This window comes from Jaculus jaculus, chromosome 2, assembly GCF_020740685.1.
Source record: "Jaculus jaculus isolate mJacJac1 chromosome 2, mJacJac1.mat.Y.cur, whole genome shotgun sequence".
NCBI lineage: Eukaryota > Metazoa > Chordata > Mammalia > Rodentia > Dipodidae > Jaculus > Jaculus jaculus.
Window position 1 is genome coordinate 110,729,635 of NC_059103.1, and position 20,830 is coordinate 110,750,464.

Consider the following 20,830-nt stretch of genomic DNA (forward strand, 5'->3'; position numbering starts at 1 on the left):
ACTCACTGCAATCCTCCTACCTCTACCTCCCAAGTGCTGGGATTAAAGGTGTGTGCCAACCATGCCTGGCATGCAATAGTGGTTGTTAAGAGACAATTTTAATATGATATGCTCTGTCCTATACTTCCATTAGAAAGATAACAAAGAAATTGTTCACATCACATGTACACATGGATTAGAACTTAATTATAAGACCAAGGGAAGCAGAAACTATATGCCAAGCTAATAAAATGGTTCTGTTTCATGAGAGAGAGAGAGAGAGAGAGAGAGAGAGAGAGAGAAACATAGGAGAATGATATTAACAGGCATCTAGGAGCTCTGCCACAATTGCAGGCTGGTTTTTATGCTTGAACAATGGCAAACAGATGATCTTCTGTGGATTCTAGAATGAAAATATGCAACTTCATTTCCCTCAATGATGTAACAGTGTTTATTACAGCTTCATTTTCCTCTATTCAAAAGAATTATTTTGAGCTGGGCATGGTGGTGCACACCTTTAATCCCAGCACTTGGGAGGCAGAGGTAAGAGGATCACCATGAATTTGAGGCCACTGAAACTACATAGTGAATTATAGGTCAGCCTGGGCTAGAGTGAAACTCTAACTCAAAAAAAATTATTTGTCTTTGTCTCCATTCAAAAGAATTATATATTTTGGTCACAGGGGAAGGATTATCACATCCCTGGCAGAATTAAAAAAAAAATATTCAGCTTTACTTTCTAATCATTTGAATTCTCATCAGGTTTCTTCTAAGTGGCTAATCCAGAAACTATCAGGGTACATAGGAAGTAGACCTTTTCAGAGGTTAGGACAAAGGGGCTTAACAAGAGGCAGAGTACAGCATGCATCCTAGATAGGAGAAGAACATGTGGTGCTACGTAGAAAAACGATTTCAGCAGGGAGGGGCTGACATGCAAAAGATATTGCTTCAGGGAAATCACTGGGGTTTGTGGGAGTTAAGTCACAGCCCTCACCAGCTCATCCCTTTCTTGATTATGAACTTCATGTGTGTTCATTATCCCTGGATAAATTAGTTGTCTACAGGCTTCCTAGTCTGACCATCCCCCTGCAGTGGAGCCTGGCACATGCATGAAGATTTCGTCTGCTCTTGTTGCCTATGAGTTTCCAAAAGACTGTTCTTGTGGTTTATTTATTTATTTGCAAGAAGAGAGAGAGAGAGAGAGAGAGAGAGAAATGGATAGAGAGATGGAGAGGGAAAGAAAAATTGTGCTCACTAAGGTCTCTTAGTAAGGGCCTCTTGCCACTGCAAACAGACTCCAGATGCATGGGCCACTTTGCACATCTGGCTTTATGTGGGTACTAGGGAATCGAACCCAGGCCATCAGGCTTTGCAAACAAGCCTTAACCTCTGAGCCATTTCTCCAGTCCCAAAAGACTGTTTTTAATGCTTGGCTAATACCATTAGAGTACACCTAAGTGTTAAAGTAGAGCAAGGAAATAGGGAAGAGAGAGGAGAAATGTGACAATGCCAAATTCCTGACACCATGGCATGCTCCAAACAGCAGCCCACTGCATGCTATCCTAATTCAGAGGACAGGAGGTAAGAGAATATAACTTGGGAAGTAAATTATTCACTCAGAAGCACCAGCCTTTCTGACTCCAGAGCTCAGGACTTGCACAATACAAAACTGTCTGGATATAAAGATACACCAAAAATATGAGAATATGGAAATATTGTTTAGGATTCAAGCCATAAAAACTAAATGGTTCTAAAAGAAATTGTGATGTAGGACAATAAGGCATATTTTCCAACAATTTTTCCATCATTAGAGATATCCCAGTCATCCACTGCTGATGCTTGCACACCAGTGAGGGTTACACAAGGGTGAGAAGCCTAGATCCTAAGCCAGCCTGGTAGACTTTTTTTTTTTTTTTTCCAATTGTGACTTCTTTGTATCCACATTTTTCCATCAACAAAATTAAAGATGATTATAAGTGGGACATTGAGGATGATCAATAAGAATTTTGGGGGATGTGAGGGTGATCTGGCTGCGATATCTATCACCCCATTGATCACCAGGGTTGATTTGGCTGATCTGGCTGGCTAAGTGGGTGTCCCCTTCCTCCCTCACTGCTCCGTGTATACATATCCCTTCCTAAGCTACACGCTGGGTCAAAGAGGATGACCTTCCCCGAATAGAGGAATAGAGGAGGACTGGTCTTCCGTCAAGGCTGCACTCCCCTGCAAGAACCTCCAACCAAGCTCTCAAGAATTTTGAAATGTGAACCACATATTATAAGCTATGTTAATTTTCTTGAGAATGAGATAGTATTGTGGCTACGTGGGATAATTCTTCATTCTTTTTGTGGGGCAGAGAACAGAATCTCACTGTGCAGCTTAGCTGGCCTGGAAGTTGCCATCCTGCCAAGCATTCTGAGTGCTAGGATTAGAGAAATGCACCATCCTGCCTAGTTTATTCTTCTTTTAGTAGATGTTAGAAGACTTAGGGCTAAAGTCCTTTGATGTCTACAAATTTCTCTTCAATGATATCACAAAGAAAATGTATGCACGCGCGCACACACACACACACACACACACACACAGAGGCAGAAAGAATAGAGAACCTAAATGTGTCAGAATGTCAACCATTGGTGAGTGTTGGTGGAAGGTAAAATAAAGGTGATGGTGTATTGGTCTTCTAACTCTCCTGAAGGCTCACAAATTTTCAGCATGAAAAGTTTTAAGGACCATGAGTGGGTGATTCACATAACTGGTAACTATCTAAATAAAGTCACTCCCAGGACAATAAATGCCTAAATAATGTGTAGTTCTATATATTTACCTGCCTTTGATGAAAATATAAAAGATTCATGAGATATTGCACTTCTTGTATCTGTGTGTGTGTGTGTGTGTGTGTAAATATTGAATTATCCCATTCTATATCTTACCTCACTTAGAATCAACTTATGTAGGGCTATATTTACCAGAAAAAGAAAGAATACCAAGTTGTAGGTCAATATTAGATAAATAATGAATCTTTTGTTTTGTATAAACATGTTCCAAATATTTGACAGACACTAAATATTCATAGGGCATACTTGTATTCAAAAGTACTCATTGTTGGGGCTTAGGATGTATCTTCCTGAATGCAGCACTTGCCATGAAAGAGTGAGGAGTTCAGGTTGCCAAAACACTCATAAATGCCAGTCAGGCACATCAGCCTACCTGTGATCAGGAGGCACAGACCTGGAGACCCCGTCTGTGTGTATGAGTTTGTGCATGGATGCACCAGGGCCCCCTGCCACCGCACCCTGGCTAGCTAGACTAGCTGGATTGGTGATAGGTTGAAATGAGAACTCCTGCCTCAGAAAAATGGTGGAGAATTATCAAGGGCAACACCAGAATTCAACCTCTGGCTTACACACACGCACACACACACACGTGCATACACACATACACACATTCACGTAAACCACGCATACATACACATATTTTTTAATTTGAAATTCAAATTTAAGTGGGCATCCTGTGTGTGTATTTATTAAATCTGGCAACTCTAAGGAAAGATAGTCATCTCCTATTATATATGACTAGTGCCCCCATGAGCAGAAAACCTTTGTTATGTAGATTTATTTTTAAAAAACTGTTTATAATCCTCCAAGTTTTAAACCATACTGGAAATAGGCTTTTGCATTTAGCATTGCCCCCTAACTCTGTTGTTATGCCTGCATGCATTGTTTTTAAAAATTATTTACACAAATGAGTGTGTGTGTGTGTGTGTGTGTGTGTGTGGTTGCACCAGGGTTTCTTGTGACCTCAAATGAAATGGCTTATTTTGGGTGGCTTAGGAGTTGAACTTTGGGTCCACAGATTTTGTAAGAAAGCACCTTTAACCACTGAGCCACCTCCCCAGCTATCCTACATGCATTAAGAAGCTCTCACTTTTCTTTTTAATTATAAAGTATTGTATTTTTATTTGTGATAAAACCCAAAGACTATACAAAACAGGTCACGTAAAATTCATGAGGATAATAACTAAACACAGTATTGGAAAGGTCATGTGATGAGGGAACTACATAACTGTTTTACACAGTGCCATCAATCAATGTCTGTGAGCCTCTCCTTAGAAGCGCCTCTCCCACCAAGTACCGTCAGGCAGTTAGCAAGAGGGAAAACACACTACAAGTACAGTTTATAGATCTGCAGCCTCAAAACGTTCCATCAAGTCAGAGCTCATGGGAGTGGGTGTGCGCTAGGTAAGCGGACCTGATTCACCATGACCTTTCGGTGATACACCAGGGAGGGCGGAAGGGAAGGATTACTCGCAGAAGCGACTGCAGCGCGTCGCCGGGAGCAGTAGCACCGTCCTGCACCGTGCGTGCGCATGGGTTACCCGGCACCTTCCTGAGCGGAGCTTCGCACCGGCGGGCAGGTGCAAGGGCAGGATGGGGCGGCGCGAGGACGGCTCTTCACTGGTGGTAGTAGTAATCCTGGCCCTCGTAGCCCGCGTAGCCGCGGCCCTTGTAGTAGCTGTACTCGTCCTCGTAGGCTCGGTAGTTGTCCCCACGCGGTTCCCCGTGCTCGCTGTCGTAGACCTCATAGCCGGGGTCGTACTCGTGGTTGCCCGTTTGTTCGTACTCAGCAGGGGTGGAGCCGGCCGGTGGGGGCGTGCTCGCATCGGCCTCAGGGAGAGGGGTGGCGGGCCAGGCTGCGGGGGTCTGCCCGCTGCTGGCCGTGGTGGCCCTCTCGCCGGCGCCTTCTCCGGTGTCCCCCCCGCTGCGGCCATTGTCCACCTCCGTGCTGTTGGCGCTGGTGCCATTCACGGCCTGCTCGTTGTCCTCCACTTCTGCTTCATTTCCCTCCTCCTCCTCCTCCTCCTCCTCTTCCTCCTCTTCCTCACTTTCCTCCTTCCTAGTAGCTTTGTTGCCTGTAATTCTAGCCTGAAAGGAAAAGTTTGAAGAAAAAAAATAAATAAAATCCAGATCTCGGTGAGCACAACTTTCAACTTGAGGTTATCATTTATCCATGAGAGGACTCTGCACGGAAGGCGCGCGTGGCAGAGGCCAGTTTGAGCTGCGGGCACGTGCGTTTAGGAAAAGGCGGGTGCGTCGCGCTGTGCTGAAGGCGCACGCGCCCGGGAGACACCCCTCTCCGGCTCTGCTGCCCGCCTTGTCGCTGGGGTTCCTCTCCTCTGAATGGTCCCTTTCTGAGCCTTTTAGCCATGTTTCTGGGTCCGTCCTTAGTACTCTGTTATCATGTAAGTCGTCACCTTAACAGCGTGGAGTGATAATTTACCTAGTAAAAAGACTTCCCTCATTTGTTCACAGGAAGTTTAGGTAAGCCAAGCATGTCTGATAGCAGTGGGGAAACGAGGACAGAACAAAGCGGTCGGGGTCACTACCTTGGGCAGCTGGAGGGCCGCGAAGCCCGCACTCGCTGTCCCAGGCGCCGTTGCCTCTCCATAGCCAGGGGTGGTGGCAGGGAGCGTGCTGTTGTCCGCCTCAGAGTCCTCGCCTTCATTGCCATTAGACTCTTCGTTGTTTTCCTCCTCGTTTGAAGTCTCCTGATGAAAACACCCATAGTAAGAAACCTTGCTAGAGCTGGCAGGTAGCTCACGAGTTTGTTCGGATTTTGAACCACCCTATTTGGAAGCTTTGTACTGCGCCGGGTACATTTCTCAGCTCCAAGAACTCAACTCAAAGCTACTTAAGGCTATTATCATACTGCGGTGTGCTTTAGCTTTCTGCTTTCTGTTCACGTATGCCTTTAATCCCAGATAGGAGGATCACTGTGAGTTCAAAGCCAGCCTGAGACTTCACAGTGAATTGCAAGTCAGCCTGGGCTAGAGTCCCTACCTTGAAAAGAAAACTAAGATCTTCAAATGAACGCTGGGTATAATCTATACATTTTATTCTTTTGCCTTTGTTCATGTGGGTAGGCAGTTATTTGTAAATTGAACTAATCTCGGACTGTAGGATGTTCACTAGAAGAAGTTCAAGAATGTTCACAGCATCACATTTTGTAAATTTCCTAATTTGGAAATTAGCCAAATTCCCATTATCAAAAGAATAATAGGGCTGGTGATATGGCTTAGCAGTTAAGGCACTTGCCTACAAAGCCCAAGGACCCACATAAGCCAGATGCACAAGGTGGTGCATGAGTCTGGAGTTTGTTTGCAGTGGCTGAGTGCCCTGGTGTGCCCATTCTCTCTCTCTCTCTCTCTCTGCTTCTTTCCTTCTTTCTTTCTTTCTTCCTTCCTTCCTTCCTTCCTTCCTTCTTTCCTTCCTTCCTTCCTGCCTGCCTGCCTTCCTTCCTTCCTTCCTTCCTTCCTTCCTCTCTCTCTCTCTCTCTCTCTCTCTTTCTTTCTTTTTTTCCCTCTCTCAAAAAAATAAAAGCAAACAATTAAAAAAAGAATAATACTTGTATGTTCACATTATAAAATGAAAGACTGGACTCTCTAACTACAGAATGACGTGGATGACCCTCTCAAGTTGAGAGCAGTAGAAGACACTCATAAAAATAACTTACTAGAAGTCACACTTGTGGTTGTCCTTGGTTGGGGCTGGGTAAGGTACATGCTTTTTTAAAAATAAATCTTATTTTTTTTAAAAAAAAGAATATATTACAATGTAAATAGAATGCTGATTTTGCTCGTATGTTCAGTTTCTGGAATTTCAATGAGTGATCTACTGATGATCATTTTATTATGTGTATTCCCATAATTGCTTTTGCTTGTTCATGTATGCGGTGTTCATGCTTATATTAGAATGGATACAGGAACGTTGTGTGGGGGGGTGCACATGCCCATCAGCTGGGGTGGGAGCAGAGGGTTGATGTTGGATATCTTCCTCAGTCACATTCCATCTTATTTATTTTTTTGAGACATACTCTCTTGCTGAATGTGGAGCTCCCCATTTTGATTAGACTTGTTAACCATCAAGTCCTAGAGATTCGCCTATCTCTGCCTCTTCAACATAGAATTTCAGGCACACACTACCATGCGAGGTTTCTAGGTGAGTTCTAAATTTCCAAACAGAGGTCCTCAGGCTTGTACAGCAAGCACAGTACTGTTTGTCTTCTATTATATTCTACCCTTCAAATATCAATAATCTGTGTTGTTTTAACTGATTTATACTTCTTCTACTTAAAATGGAGACTTGTGTTATTTTTGTACTGCTTCTAGGTAACTCTAACTCAAACTGTAATCATATTTTAAAGAAGTTATTTTACTTGACTGCAACTTAAATAACATGCCACCTATGTCCAAAATAGAAGGCTGTGGGCAGCTAGTAAGGTGCAAAAGCTATTTCCTGAGTCCACAGTACAGTATACTAGCTTCCTATTTGTTTTTCCTGTTGCCTGGCTTGTTATGAAAAGGTTACAAGATTTCTTACCTCTTCTTCCTCTTCATCTGAACTGTCACCATCTTCATTTTCTTCAGAAGAGTCACTATTTCCCTAAAAAATCCAATATGTGATGCATAAACATATATAAATTTATATAAAATAAGTATATTTAAATATATAAAATATAAATATATACTTAAAGTTCCTGGTGATTAAAATAAAATAGAACACACACAAATATTTACTACACTAATTAGTGTTGTCAGCTTGGTTGATTTATTAACTTAGAACAGGTCTCATATTAAAGAGAGAAAGATATGAGCATACAGCAAAAAAATTGTCAATAAAATAATGGTAGTAAAAGATATGTGTACATCTGGGTATGCATGAAACAAGGAAAGAAACAAGTATTGTACAATGACCAGTCTATGAATTAAGATACCTCCTTTCCAGTCTCCCAAACATTGAAAATATGTCGAAACATTCCCTAAGCAAAAATTAGACTAACAAAAACCACAAAATGGTCTTAATCTGAAAGAACAAATGAGCCATTAAGTACAATCTTTTAATTTTATAGAGTAGAAATCAGAAATGCAGGAAAGCTATGATTTTCCTCAGCTACTTTAATGTAGATGATCTTGGAGTACAATGTGGATTGCACTGCTTAATTCTATCTACTAAACATATATGACAAGGATTTGGCTTATTATGAAATGCAGCCTGTTATTAGGTGATTCTCTTAAATACTGAGCTCTCAGATTTGTAAATTATAATCTAACTTAAAGAAATTTAAAGAATTTACATTCTGAGTACTTCAATTTTATTTAAGTCAATTTTAGAGATTTATAAATGTGAACTAGAATTATATGTAATAAAATTGTATTCATTTTTTGATTTAGGAGATTTATAGAGTACCATACCTCTAAGGAACTTAGAATTGAATGAAAAGAAATAAGAGCACAGATCCTATATATAAAAATATAAGTTGTGAAATGGGGAAGACAGTTTCAGTGGGAAGGAGATAAGAGAGTAATTGGGAATAAGATCAAAATACATTATTTACATGTACAAAAGTGTCAAAATATAAAACTTATAAAAATAAGTTATATAAAAAACAAAAGTTATACAAAATAAATTATACATATATGTAAATGAGGTTTACTGGTTTCTGTTTTTGTCATTTTGTTTTTTACTGCTGTAGATCAAACTTTGTCCATGCTAGCAAGCATTGTATAACTGAGACATATCTCAATCCTGAGTGTCTTAGTTTTAAATGTCAATTGAAACATTTGATATCAGAACTTCCAAAACAGTACAGGAGATTCCTGATCTTTTTCCAAAGATAATCCAGATAATCCACACCAACTTTTCCTTTCCTCTATGCATACACCTAATGGCACTAGATTGCAACTTCATGTTTTGTCACATCTCTCTGGAAATCTCATCTTTGATTCTGATGTCTAGTTAAATATCATGCATGTTGAGACTATAACTGCACAAGAATCTCAGGGCCATGCCTGTTGGCTTCATTCTTCAGAGAACCATGTCACCCACCCAAGGAAAGGGAAGTTTGTCTCATTGAGCCAAGAACAACTCTGAGTGGAAAAGAGGATAATTACAGCTGCCTTAATAGTTAAACCTGCCCTCACTCAGAGGCTGAATGAAGCAAGTAATTATATTTTACCTACTTGTATTTATTAGTTAAATTAAATATAGAAGAAAGTATATTTATATAATCAGAGATGTTTTTCTCAGTGGGAGTGTTTTACATATTTTACTTGCTTCCTTAACTCAAGCTTTCTCCCTAACTCAACCAAAATTACTCTTCAGTTAGCGTCTGCACTGAGAGCCATTTAGAAGCTGTATGGAATGCCTTGAAGGTTTGGTATTTCATTTCGTTCTATGTGTGTGTGTGTGTGTGTGTGTGTGTGTGTGTGTGTTTCCTTTATTTTACTTATTACCAATTTATCTAGAAGCCCTTCTGATTCTTTCATAAGTCTTTCATGTATTTATATAGATATGTGCTGTAGAATAGATTAAAATAAACAGTTGTCTTCATGAAAAACAGCTCTGAAAACTCACAATGTTTATATGATAATTAAATATGAAGAAAGAAATATAAAGTGAAATTCTTGCATTCTAAAAGGTGACATAATAACCAATTATTATTTTAATGATAGCACATACATTTTTAATTTAAATAGCTAAATTTGCTTATGTTTTGTAAAATCCAGCAGATAAACTATAATAGGCTTAGTAACTGTTTAGCAATCCTTATGATATATACTTGCAAACTGGTATTTTAGAAATGATTGTACGGCACCACGGAATTGTTGAATAAAACATGTATTTCAAAGCCAATAAAGCTTAATACATTGTGATCTATGTGACAATTTTGGATATTAAACACAAAATAAGAGAAATCAGACTTTGTAACGTAGGAAAATAGGTCATAAACATTTCAGGCAATTATATTTGAAGAAATATTTTGTTTATTTTAAAATACTACGTTTGAGCTGGAGAGATGGCTTAATAGTTAAGGCACTTGCCTGCAAAGCCAAAAGACCCAGGTTTGATTCTCTTGTACTCAAATAAGCCACATGCGCTAGGTGGCACATGTGTCTGGAGTTCATTTGCAGAGGCTAGAGGCCCTGCCATGCCCATTCTCTTCTTCTTCTTCCCTCTCTCTCAAATAAATAAATCAATTAAAAAAAATACTACCTTACAAATTCTACATGTTGAGATAGACCTATTTGTATATAATTTGCAAAAAAGTGTACCAGATATATATTAACTTTGTGTTTATAAATAAGGACAACTGTAATTTCCCCTTCAGCCCAAATAAATATACATACATATACATATACATGTATTTTTTTCTTTTGTTTTTCAAGGTAGGGTCTCACTTTAGCCCAGGTTGACCTGGAATTCACTATGTCGTCTCAGGCTGGCCTTGAACTCACAGCGATCCTCTTGCTTCTGCCTCTCAAATGCTGGAACTAAAGGCATGTGCCACCATACCTGGCCCATATGGGCTTTTTTTTTTTAAATTAATTTTTATTTATTTATTTGAGATCGACAGACACAGAGAGAAAGACAGATAGAGGGAGAGAGAGAGAATGGGCGCGCCAGGGCTTCCAGCCTCTGCAAACGAACTCCAGACGCGTGCGCCCCCTTGTGCAACTGGCTAACGTGGGACCTGGGGAACCAAGCCTTGAACCAGGGTCCTTAGGCTTCACAGGCAAGCGCTTAACCGCTAAGCCATCTCTCCAGCCCCATATGGGCTTTTTAACTGGACCACATATACATGGCTATAAAAAATATCTGGGTGGAAATGGTTATATCAGATATTTCAAAAAAAGTTGGCCAGCTAGATAGGAACTTGAATTTATTACCATTTCTGTTTGACTTAAAAAAGAAAACAAGTTTCTAAATGAGTACTGTTTATTTCTGGGCCTGAGGTGAACCAAAGAATGGAAGATAATTCTGAAAACCCACAACTCTTGTATTATTTATGCTCATGTTTCTGTGGTCACGCAAATTCCCCATAATTAGGATCATGCTGGGAATCCTTGAAGACAATCATTTCCTATCACTGCATGAGTTAGAGATGGGTCAGCCCGACATATGGAGAGACGCAATGCCAAGCCACTGCTCTGAGCAGCATCTTTAGCACCCCAACTGCTCTCAATGTCTCAGGAGTCCTGGGTCAAATGGGTATAATTGCTGCTCTGGATTGAAACTGTATAGTCACAAAAATAGTGACATTTTGGCTTGTTGTATATTTAAAATCAACACCACACCCTCCAGCATTCAAAGACCCTCTTCATACATAACTCACCAAAAATGGAAAGTCCTATTTTTAATTTTTAGTTAGTTTCCCTTTCTGTTTACAATTTTTATTGATGTTTTGTTTTTCACATCAGCTTCTTAGTGCATTTTATGACTTTTTCTTTCTCCTGCAGCTCTCAGGCCATACTCTCCTCATAATTACACTATAATATGTGACCTACCACTCTGCCACCTACATAGGGTACCAGTTTAGGAAATCATCAATAACAACCAATTACCAAGTTCATTTTTGTCTTAAGTTTATGGTGTTTATGAGCTCTCCCCATCACACAGCTCAGTTAGAGAACTGAATTGTCAGATGTCAAACAGCTGAACCCCAGTACTGAATCAACTATAATATGGTAGGTTGTGAACTTATCAGGGGTGTCACTGTTAGCAGCTGATAAAATGGTTTACTCATGACAGCAATGCAGCTACAACATCTGGACTCAAGCTGTTTGGTTATAGTATGTCATTCTAGAGTGGGCACAAATGCTTCTACCCTGTGTATTCATGTCTCTGTGCTTTAAGAAAACACAGGTTGTTATGATAAATACAAGGTTCCTTTAGTAAGCAGTCATTCTGGGTGAGTTGTATTGAGAGTTTAATCTTAGTGTTTTGATATTAAAATTGATCCCCTTTAAATTCTAATGAGTGAGAAGAGAAATAATTTTTATACTTACCTGAACTGGAAATCGTTTTAGAGGAGGATAAAAATAGGCATGCTTGTAAAGATAGTATCGTGGCCTGAACTTGAAGATCTGTACAGATAAAACAAATAAAATGTTATACTGATGTTTAATGTCTAAAACATCTAGAGTGGGTATAGACTAGAGGAGTATGTAAAGTTAGTTACCCCATTTTCTTCAGAATCTTCTACTTTGATTCTTCGATGCAAATTTTTCATCTATTCAAAAGAATATTCAATTATTATCTATACTTTGCTTTATATAAAAAGATAAAGTTAAAATATACAAATTTGTAGGTTTAGATTAAGGAACTTACTGAGAAAGCACAAGCCAATCCCAAAATGCTGAGAAAAATTAAAGCAGTCTTCATTTTGTGATTGCTTCTGGAATTAATGAAGTGATCAAATTAATAAGCCAAGTATATAACTGTTTTGTTCATAAATTATTTAATTTGTTCTAATTTCTAATTGAGAAATTATTATTTTGGCTAATTAAAACCAAATATATGGGTGGAGAAGTATAACTCAAGTAAGGTTTTTGTATACCACGTATGAAGTCCTTGGTTGGATTCAAAGCACTAAAATCAAATTGCATTGATTTAAAATTTTTTCTTTCCAGTTAAGTTGTATAAGTCTATCTATTTACATAGCCTTGAGATCCCTATTTGATTTTAGCCTGCTTTGCTGTGGAGTAGGAGTCATTTTCATGTGAATATTTGGAATACTTTATATTTGTATTGTGTGAGGGAGAAAGTGAGAAAGTCTGTGTGCACTTGGGGTGGGGTACATATATGAAGGTAAATGAATGAGAAAAAAGAGGTGGGGAAGGATCTATAATGTATGAACTACTGCTCCTATAACATTTAACCCCTAACAGCCTTGGCTAAGGATGACACTGAAAAGGCTAATTTAGAGTCTTGCCTTGAGGAATTGTAAAAATTTCCTCATATTAGGTTTTACCACAGCTCCATTTGAGTTTTTCATTGGGTATTGTGGGATATTGTAATAGTATGAATTGAGTTTCTTCAGTGTAGTAGTGACAGACACAGAGGGAGAATTCAATTCTATGGAGCAATTAGAGTTATAACTGTCAAAGTGGGCATAGTTCTGAGCAGTTTGGGACAGTTGTAGCCATGAAAAATCTCCAGTTTCAGCTAGTTTTATCATATGTAAAAGCGGATAGTGAAGTCTTACCCTATCTTAAAGTTATTCTACTATGACACACTATTTAACAACTCTATCATCTAGAAGTTGAACAAAGAGCAGAAAGCTTAGTATTACTAATGCCTGCTCACTTACAGTGTTGCCTCTTCCACAGTGACAGTTTACTAACATGTTGGAAGTAATGTGTATTGATGCTGGCAATTTACCCATAAATATATTTTGAAAAGAAATATTTAGAATGCACAAACCCCAGGCCACACATTATCCTCTACAGGTAGATTTTCGGATTTCTTCCTCACCACTCAAGGTTCATCCCTTCTTATAGTGAGTGTGTGATACTCAATTAGAAGCCACACAGAGTAAGGCATGCAGCCTAGAGAAACTGTCTTGGATCCTAAGATGCATTATTTGATATGGTTGAATGGGTTATGTATACTTCCTTATAGTCCTCTCTAGGATTACAGTTTTTAAAAAATTTTTTGTTCATTTTTATTTATTTATTTGAAAGTGACAGACAGAGAGAGAAAGAAGCAGAGAGAGAGAGAGAGAATGGGTGTGCCAGAGCCTCCAGCCACTGCAAATGGACTCCAGACACAGACACCCCCTTGTGCATCTGACTAATGTGGGTCCTGGGGAATCAAGCCTCGAACTGGGGTCTGTATGCTTCACAGGCAAGTGTTTAACTGCTAAGCCATCTCTCCAGCCCATAGCATTACAGTTTTTGATAAATGCATGGGAGTCAAGGGCCTTTGTCTCTAAAGGTGGGCCAACTGCTTACAAAGCTTGAATATAGGGTACTGTGTGGTAGTACACTCAGTAAAGCCTTTACTGAAGCATGAGGACTCGAGTTTGGATTCCCAACACCCATGTAAGTATAAATGGGCATGGCAGCCTGCCTATCGTCCAGCACTTGAGAGGTGGGGTCATGGGATCACCAGGCTAGATTAGCCACTGGATTCAAGCAAGAAGCCCTGTCGCAATATACAAGGCAGAGAGTCACAGAGGAAACGCTGCCCATCAATCTATGGCCTCTGAACACATATGCATACATGTGTACTTACATATGAATGTGCATACACACAAACACAACACACCACACAAACATACACATGGAACAAAAAGAGGATTGGATGTATCTAGTTGAGGTGGTACAAACCTATAATCTTGCTTTTGGCAGGTGAAGGCAGGAGAATCAGGAATTCAAAGTTATCTTTGGCTACATATCGAGTTTGAGGCCAGCCTAGGTGACATGAGACCCTCCCTGGAAAACCAACACACACACACACATGAAACTTGAATGGCTTCTTAATTGGGTGCTTTTGATGATACTTTGATTTTTTTCAGCAAACAGGAAGATTGTTGCTTTGTAACTTTATGAAGACGTTTGCAATATTTATAAAAAGAGCTAGAAACTTAAATATGCACAACTAAAGAAATAATTGTGATGACATAAATTCCTCATAAAATAACAAGAATTAAAATGTGGCAAGGATAATACTATTTAAAAAGAAACAAGTGATTTATGAAGACAGTAGCTGGCTACCTACACAAATCTCATTTTATTTACTCTGTGATTCATCAAAAAACAATGACCTCTATAGTGACCAGGCTAACTCAGACAACTCAGTCTGGAGGATTTAATTACAAGTTATTATTGGTACGGGTGTAAAAAGCTACCAAAATTATCTATTTCTCAAATATATTTTCCACACTGATTTTAGAGCTATAGGTCATTAACACTTTGAAACCTAATGCACAGTATATTGAGAAGACACAATACATTATTGAAGTACAAACTAGGCATAATTTATGGAAAATGCATATATCTAGGCAGATTTACAACTGCAACATAGTATTTTGGTCAAATTACCTTAAATACTTCAGAGTAAGAAAAACAATTGGCTACGCTATACAGAAATAGAAATCAGAAAGCAGTTTTCTAGTTCATGTTCATTGTATTACCAGGTTATTCACATGTTTAGTTTAACAAGCTTAGCCTGTTGGAAACAATCTGCAATTAGAGGAACAAGTTTAATAGCAAGCTAATATTAAGTTACACAACCATTGTGCACAATGTAATAAGACCCACATTTCAATAAAAATTCAAAGCCAAGTCCACAGAGGTAAATGTGAAGTATCTGACTGTAAGATGATGAAATTGTCTTATTAAATCTTACCTTGGGCAGTCCCGATGGTGTCTTATGAAACCTTACCCTTGGGCAGTCCTGGCTACCAAAGTGAGCTGCACGGATTCTTCCCTCTGTTCTCACTCACTCATTCACTCGTTTTGCTGGCTATAAACCCTGCTTTGCTTTTCAACAGCCAATCACTGTCATGGCAAAGTGATGTCAGAATGTGGATTCTCACCAGAAAACCCCCAAACTTCAACACTTTCAAGACACAGGCTCAGTTGAATAAACATGAAACGTGGCTCTAGTGCCAAGAGGTTTGCATTGTGGAATTTAATTGAAGGGTTAGAAGAAGATGAATAGTTTGAGTTCCGAATATATATAATAATATACTAGATTTGAATTAAAATAAGTAGGAAAAGATTGAAGCATTTAAAATTTCATAATTATGTAAGTTTTTACCATGTTGAAAGAAAGGAAAACTGTCATCAAATAAAATATTGCACTAATTAAAAGAAAGAAGCTAAATACTAAAGGGAGGGAGTTGATGGGCAATATTATATTAACATTAATTATTTTATATTTCCAGAATATGTTTCAATGATTCATAAATTAAAATATTAATGTGATGAAATTAGTCAGACTTTGTAAGATTTTGTTTTTACTAAAGCACAGTGCTGAGTTTGAACTTTGAGGATAATACTACTAAAAAGAAGATTTAAACTTTTGTAAAATAAGCTGTTTCATCCATTTATGTGCTCATTTACGTAACCCCTTTCTGTTGTGTAAATAACTCTTTCTCCTCATTTTCATGTTTATTTTTTCCCTTTGAGCAAAGAACAATGGCAGAAGTAATCCACTGTTTTAAATTATTTATGAACAGTAAACCCACAATACATGGATTGAAAGACAGAATTAATTTGGAAAAGAAAATATAGTTTAGTACTTTGAATACTTTCCTTGTCCAGTCATTTTATCCTTACTCCAGTTGGGAAGTTTTCTTCACAAAAATTAATGAACATTCTTGTTAAAGTTCAAAAAGTTAAATCGGTTCTTTCAACTCAACTCCATAAATTTAGTTCCATTTATCAAAGTTTGCATTACTGGGCTTTCTACTGACCATACAAACTATGTTATAGGATCTGGAGCTAAACAAGAAAAATCTGTTATTTGTCTTTTAAATTTTCAGCATTTGTGTAGGGAGAAACACAGAAGCTAAAACATGTACAAGGTCAGGGATGCCTTGTAAGGGAGCGGTTTAATTCCAACAACCCAGCGTGGGAGCAGGCTCCTTCTATGAGAGCAGGAGCGTGCCAGTTTGTCAGGAGAAGGCTGCTTGGGAATGGACTCAGAGAATATGAAAGAGATGAAACTACATCATACTACCACTTCATTTTTACTGCCCTCACACATCCAGGAAACAATTACTTCAGATTGTTCCCATCTTCCAGTTGACAAAGGTGAGGCACAGATATGGTATGCATCCTCTTGATTGCATGGCTAGTAAGTGGGAACCCAGGGAGCAAAGTCAAGGTTATCTAATTCTAGAGATTACACTTTTAGTCACTTCAAATCCTTGCAAATATACGTAGGTAGCTTTAATAAAGAAAGGAAAGCAATTGAGATTGGTCAGCTGGGGCCAAGCTAGATGATAAAGAGAACGCTAGGTTCCTAAGAAGACCATGGAATCAGTATTAAAACATTTGTATCTGCAGTCTGGAAATGTGGTTTTGGTGGTGTTGGTGGTGGTAGTGTTGGTGTGTGTGTGTGTGTGTGTGTGTATGTGTGCATGTTTATGTGTGTGAATGTGCAAATGCAAGCTGTGAGTGTGTATGTTAGAAGACATTCATGGGGTCAGCCCTGCCTTCCACCTTGGCTTGAGTCGAGGTCTCTAGCTAGTTGGCAAATGAGCTTCCCCGGTATTCTTTGTCTCTTCTTCCTTCTAACCACAGGTATGCTGGGATTACAGACACTCATCCTTCATTCTCTGGCTTTTTTGTAACTTCGGAGGCTCTGAATTCAGGTACTCACTGGAAAGCCCTTTTTCAACAAAGCCCACAAGCAATGGAAAATCTTTTGACAGTAAGGAGCAGGAAGTTGAGGAAAGCAAGATTATTACAGAGGGAAACTTGAAGAGGTAGTTGTGGTCCAGGAAAGAAGTGATAAATGTCTGAATACAAGAAGTATCTGAGAACAGGGAGAGGAGAGAACAAGAAAGTCATAAAATCAGTAGAATGTAGTAAAAGTGTGAGACAATGAGAATCCTAAGCTAACTTGCGGGTTTCTGGCTGGGATAGTTGTGTGAGTGGTGGGACCATCTGCACTGCAGTGTCTAATAACTCACAATGCCAGTCACTCAGCATGCACTTGTGCACCGTGTTCTAACAAAATAACGAGAGGAGAGACTGTAAATCAAGGCTAGAGGTCTAGTCCTCACTCTCCCACCAACATGAACTTGCTACTTAACTACTTTGAAGTTTCAATGTTATTATTAACCTTTTAAAAATTAGGATGTTTACTCCTAAGATTTTTAAAAAAAAATTTTGTTATTTTTATTTATTTATTTGAGAGTGACAGACAGAGATAGAAAGAGGGAGAAAGAATGGGTGCACCAGGGCCTCCAGCCACTGCAAACGAACTCCAAACACATGTGCCACTGTGTGCATCTGGCTTACGTGGGACCTGGAGAATTGAACTTTGGTCCTTAGGCTTTGCTGGAAAATGCCTTAACTGCTAAGCCATCTCTTCAGCCCCACTCCTAAGATTTTTAAGTACCAATTATATGCTTCCACCACTCATGAAGAATTTAGCCAAGTAATTGTATGTGAATCTGCTCAAACCTCTGAATTTATCTGATCAGAGGAAATATGTATAGGGTATAGGTGAACTTGTAAAATGACACCATTGAGATGCCCTCAGAAAAACCCAAGGTTGGGCTGGAGAGATGACTTAGCGGTTAAGCGCTTGCCTGTGAAGCCTAAGGACCCTGGTTCGAGGCTCGGTTCCCCAGGTCCCACGTTAGCCAGATGCACAAGGGGGCGCACGCATCTGGAGTTCGTTTGCAGAGGCTGGAAGCCCTGGCGCGCCCATTCTCTCTCTCTCCCTCTATCTGTCTTTCTCTCTGTGTCTGTTGCTCTCAAATAAATAAAAATTTTTTAAAAAACCCAAGGTTCAAGGAACTTTATGACCCATGATACCAGGTTTAGTCAATAGAATAGGTAAATATAGTTTGAAAATTACTTTAGAGAACTGTAAAGGATGTGTGAAACACTTAGATAAACCTGTCTTATTAATTTTTTAAACATTTTCATCTTTTACAAATGAAACCTTTATATGAGGTGGAAAATGATGGCATATGTTAGCCATCAATTGGTGATTATTTAATTGGTGATAACTTATTAGGGATTTATAATATCTATTCTCATTTGTATATGCTTCAGAATGTCTATAAGCACTTTTTAAAAAAAGGAAATGATTAAAGCAGGTGACCTCTCAAACCTTTTAATATTCAATAAGACCTTTCTAATATTCTTTGATATCCTACTTTCAATATCCAATTAAGTCTGACATACCCTCTTGCTGCTCAACTGATTAGGTTTACTCATATTAGCTCATTGGCAGATTCTTTCTAAAAAATAACTAGAGCTTATTTCTAACTTTGGATTTGCTATAATCAGGGCTGTCTCAACAGTACTTACTACTTTTTATTGTGATGCACATTACCATAGCACTCTTGTTCTTAAACAGGCTGCTATGAGCAGGTGAACGTATGAGCTTAATCTCCTTGGTGTAGCATGACCATCTGCGCTGTGAGACAAGTCATTTCTGGGAAAACCCAACATTCCCTATGATTCTTTATTAACTGCTGCATGTACTCATTTGTCAAATGCTGTTGGCACTATCCCATGTTTCTTTGGAATCCAGTTGTAATGGTTAATCATGATTGTCAGTTGACAGGATTTAGAATTACCACATTAACAAATCTCTGGGCATGTCGGTGAGGGACTCTCTAGATAAGTTAACTGAGATGAGAAGACTCACCTACATATGAGTGGTGCCATTTCATGGGATGTGATTCTGGGCTGCATAAAAAAGAGGGTTCTGGTTGGCTGAGCACTAGCTTTCATCACTGTCTGCTTCCTCTCTGTAGACTGACTGTGACCAGCTGCTTCATGTTCCTACCATCATATCTTTTCAGGCATGATGGGCTGGAAGCTGAAATAAACCCTTCCTCCTCAATTTGATTTTGTCATGTATTTTGTCACAATATTAAAGAAAGGAAACTAATACACAGGCCTTCTCTCTTCATTCTTGTGGCTCTTGTTTTGTTCAAGTCTCCATCACTACTCTCCAGGCTAAAGATGTGGTACTTTAATTGTGGATACCTTGCTTAGTCCCCTTCCCACTGATTCTATGACAACAGGATTTGGAATCCATTGCTGAGGTAAAGTCTTGGTATTACCTCACGCTAGCTGTCCTTTTAACATTTTAATTTTTTAAATGCTATTTTATCAATGTAAGAACATGAGACCCAACTTAAGTCTGAGTTAGCTACTTACACATGGTTACACAGCAGATCTCTAGACTTCATTTATTTTGTAGAACTGACATGTTATGTTTGTTGATTAGTGAGTGATCCTACATTTCTCGTCTCCTTAGTCCCTCAAAATACCATTCCACTCCCTTCTATAAGTCCATTTTAAAAAATATCACAGATGTGGAATCACATGGTATTACTCTTCTGCAAATGACTTGCTTCATGTACCATAATACCCTTAAGGTTTATGCATTGCATCATGTTGCAAACTTTGTGAATGAGTGAGTGTGTGTGTGTGTGTGTGTGTGTGTGTGTACTACATGTGACATGGTATATGTGTGGTGTGTGTCTGGTGTATATATCTGTGTATACAGGTGTGAATACTCTTTGAGCCTGCATATGGAGAACATTGGGTGTCCCTTCTTCATTTCCTATCTCTGCTCCTCACAAGTATGGGATTACAGGCATATTACATATTACAAATTACATATTATAGGCTGTTGTGAGTGCTAGGGAATAAATTCAGAAAGCCTCAAAACCCCTCAGGCTCTGGTGCTTGTATGGGAAGTTCTCTTAGCCACTAAGCCACAGTTCCAGCCCCAAGACTTTCTTTTTAAGGCTGAATATTATTCCACTGTTTGTATATACCACATTTTCCTCATTCATTCATTCAGGGTACTTAAGTTTCTCCACATGTGGCTATTGTGAACAGTTAATGCAGGAGTGCTCATATCTCTAGATTTAAAATAAGATACTAAATTCAAACATTTTAAATACCCAGAAGTAGGCTTGCTCAGTTTTATAAGTTCATTTTTAATTGTTTGAGGAAACTCATGTTTTATGCATTGGCTTCAACATCTTCCCATGCAACAATGACGAAGGACTCCAACATCCTCCCAAGAAGTGCTTTTCCTAATGGCTATGAGAGGCTATCTTATGGTTTTGATTTGCATTTTCCTGATAATTAGTGATGCTGAGCAGTTATATTTACTGGCTACTTGCATGCCTTTTTGGACAAATGTTGACTCTTTAACCTCTTTTGAGTTATGTTTTTTCTTTTTTTTTTTTTCTTGGAGAGGGGATGGCTGTGTGGGGTGTGTGTGTATGTATGTGTGTTAAGGTATCCCAGGCTGGCCTGGAACTCACGATATTTCAAGTCTGACCCAGAGCTCAA

At 38.9% G+C, this 20,830-nt stretch overlaps 1 protein-coding gene across 1 annotated transcript; it reads right to left on the minus strand.

Annotated features, from left to right (window-relative positions):
• Positions 1-3,914: 3,914 nt before the first annotated feature.
• Positions 3,915-15,288, minus strand: LOC101608514 (integrin binding sialoprotein). The gene is made up of 7 exons (XM_045144155.1): positions 15,168-15,288; positions 12,144-12,210; positions 11,995-12,045; positions 11,822-11,899; positions 7,356-7,418; positions 5,363-5,524; positions 3,915-4,901 (listed from the first exon to the last, which is right to left on the minus strand). The coding sequence occupies exons 2-7, from the start codon at positions 12,195-12,197 to the stop codon at positions 4,431-4,433; spliced, it is 879 nt and encodes a 292-aa protein (XP_045000090.1). The 5' UTR covers positions 12,198-12,210; positions 15,168-15,288; the 3' UTR covers positions 3,915-4,430.
• Between the last annotated feature and the right edge of the window lie 5,542 nt (positions 15,289-20,830).

Bases quoted from the DNA above. Each gene is read 5' to 3' on its own strand.
- LOC101608514 (XM_045144155.1), bottom strand. From the start codon at position 12,197: ATGAAGACTGCTTTAATTTTTCTCAGCATTTTGGGATTGGCTTGTGCT. The intron at 7,419-11,821 runs GTAAGTATAAAA...TGGATTTTTTAG, and splicing joins TAAAACGATTTCCAGTTCAG to GGAAATAGTGACTCTTCTGA. The intron at 5,525-7,355 runs GTAAGAAATCTT...TGTTTTCATCAG, and splicing joins CAGATGAAGAGGAAGAAGAG to GAGACTTCAAACGAGGAGGA.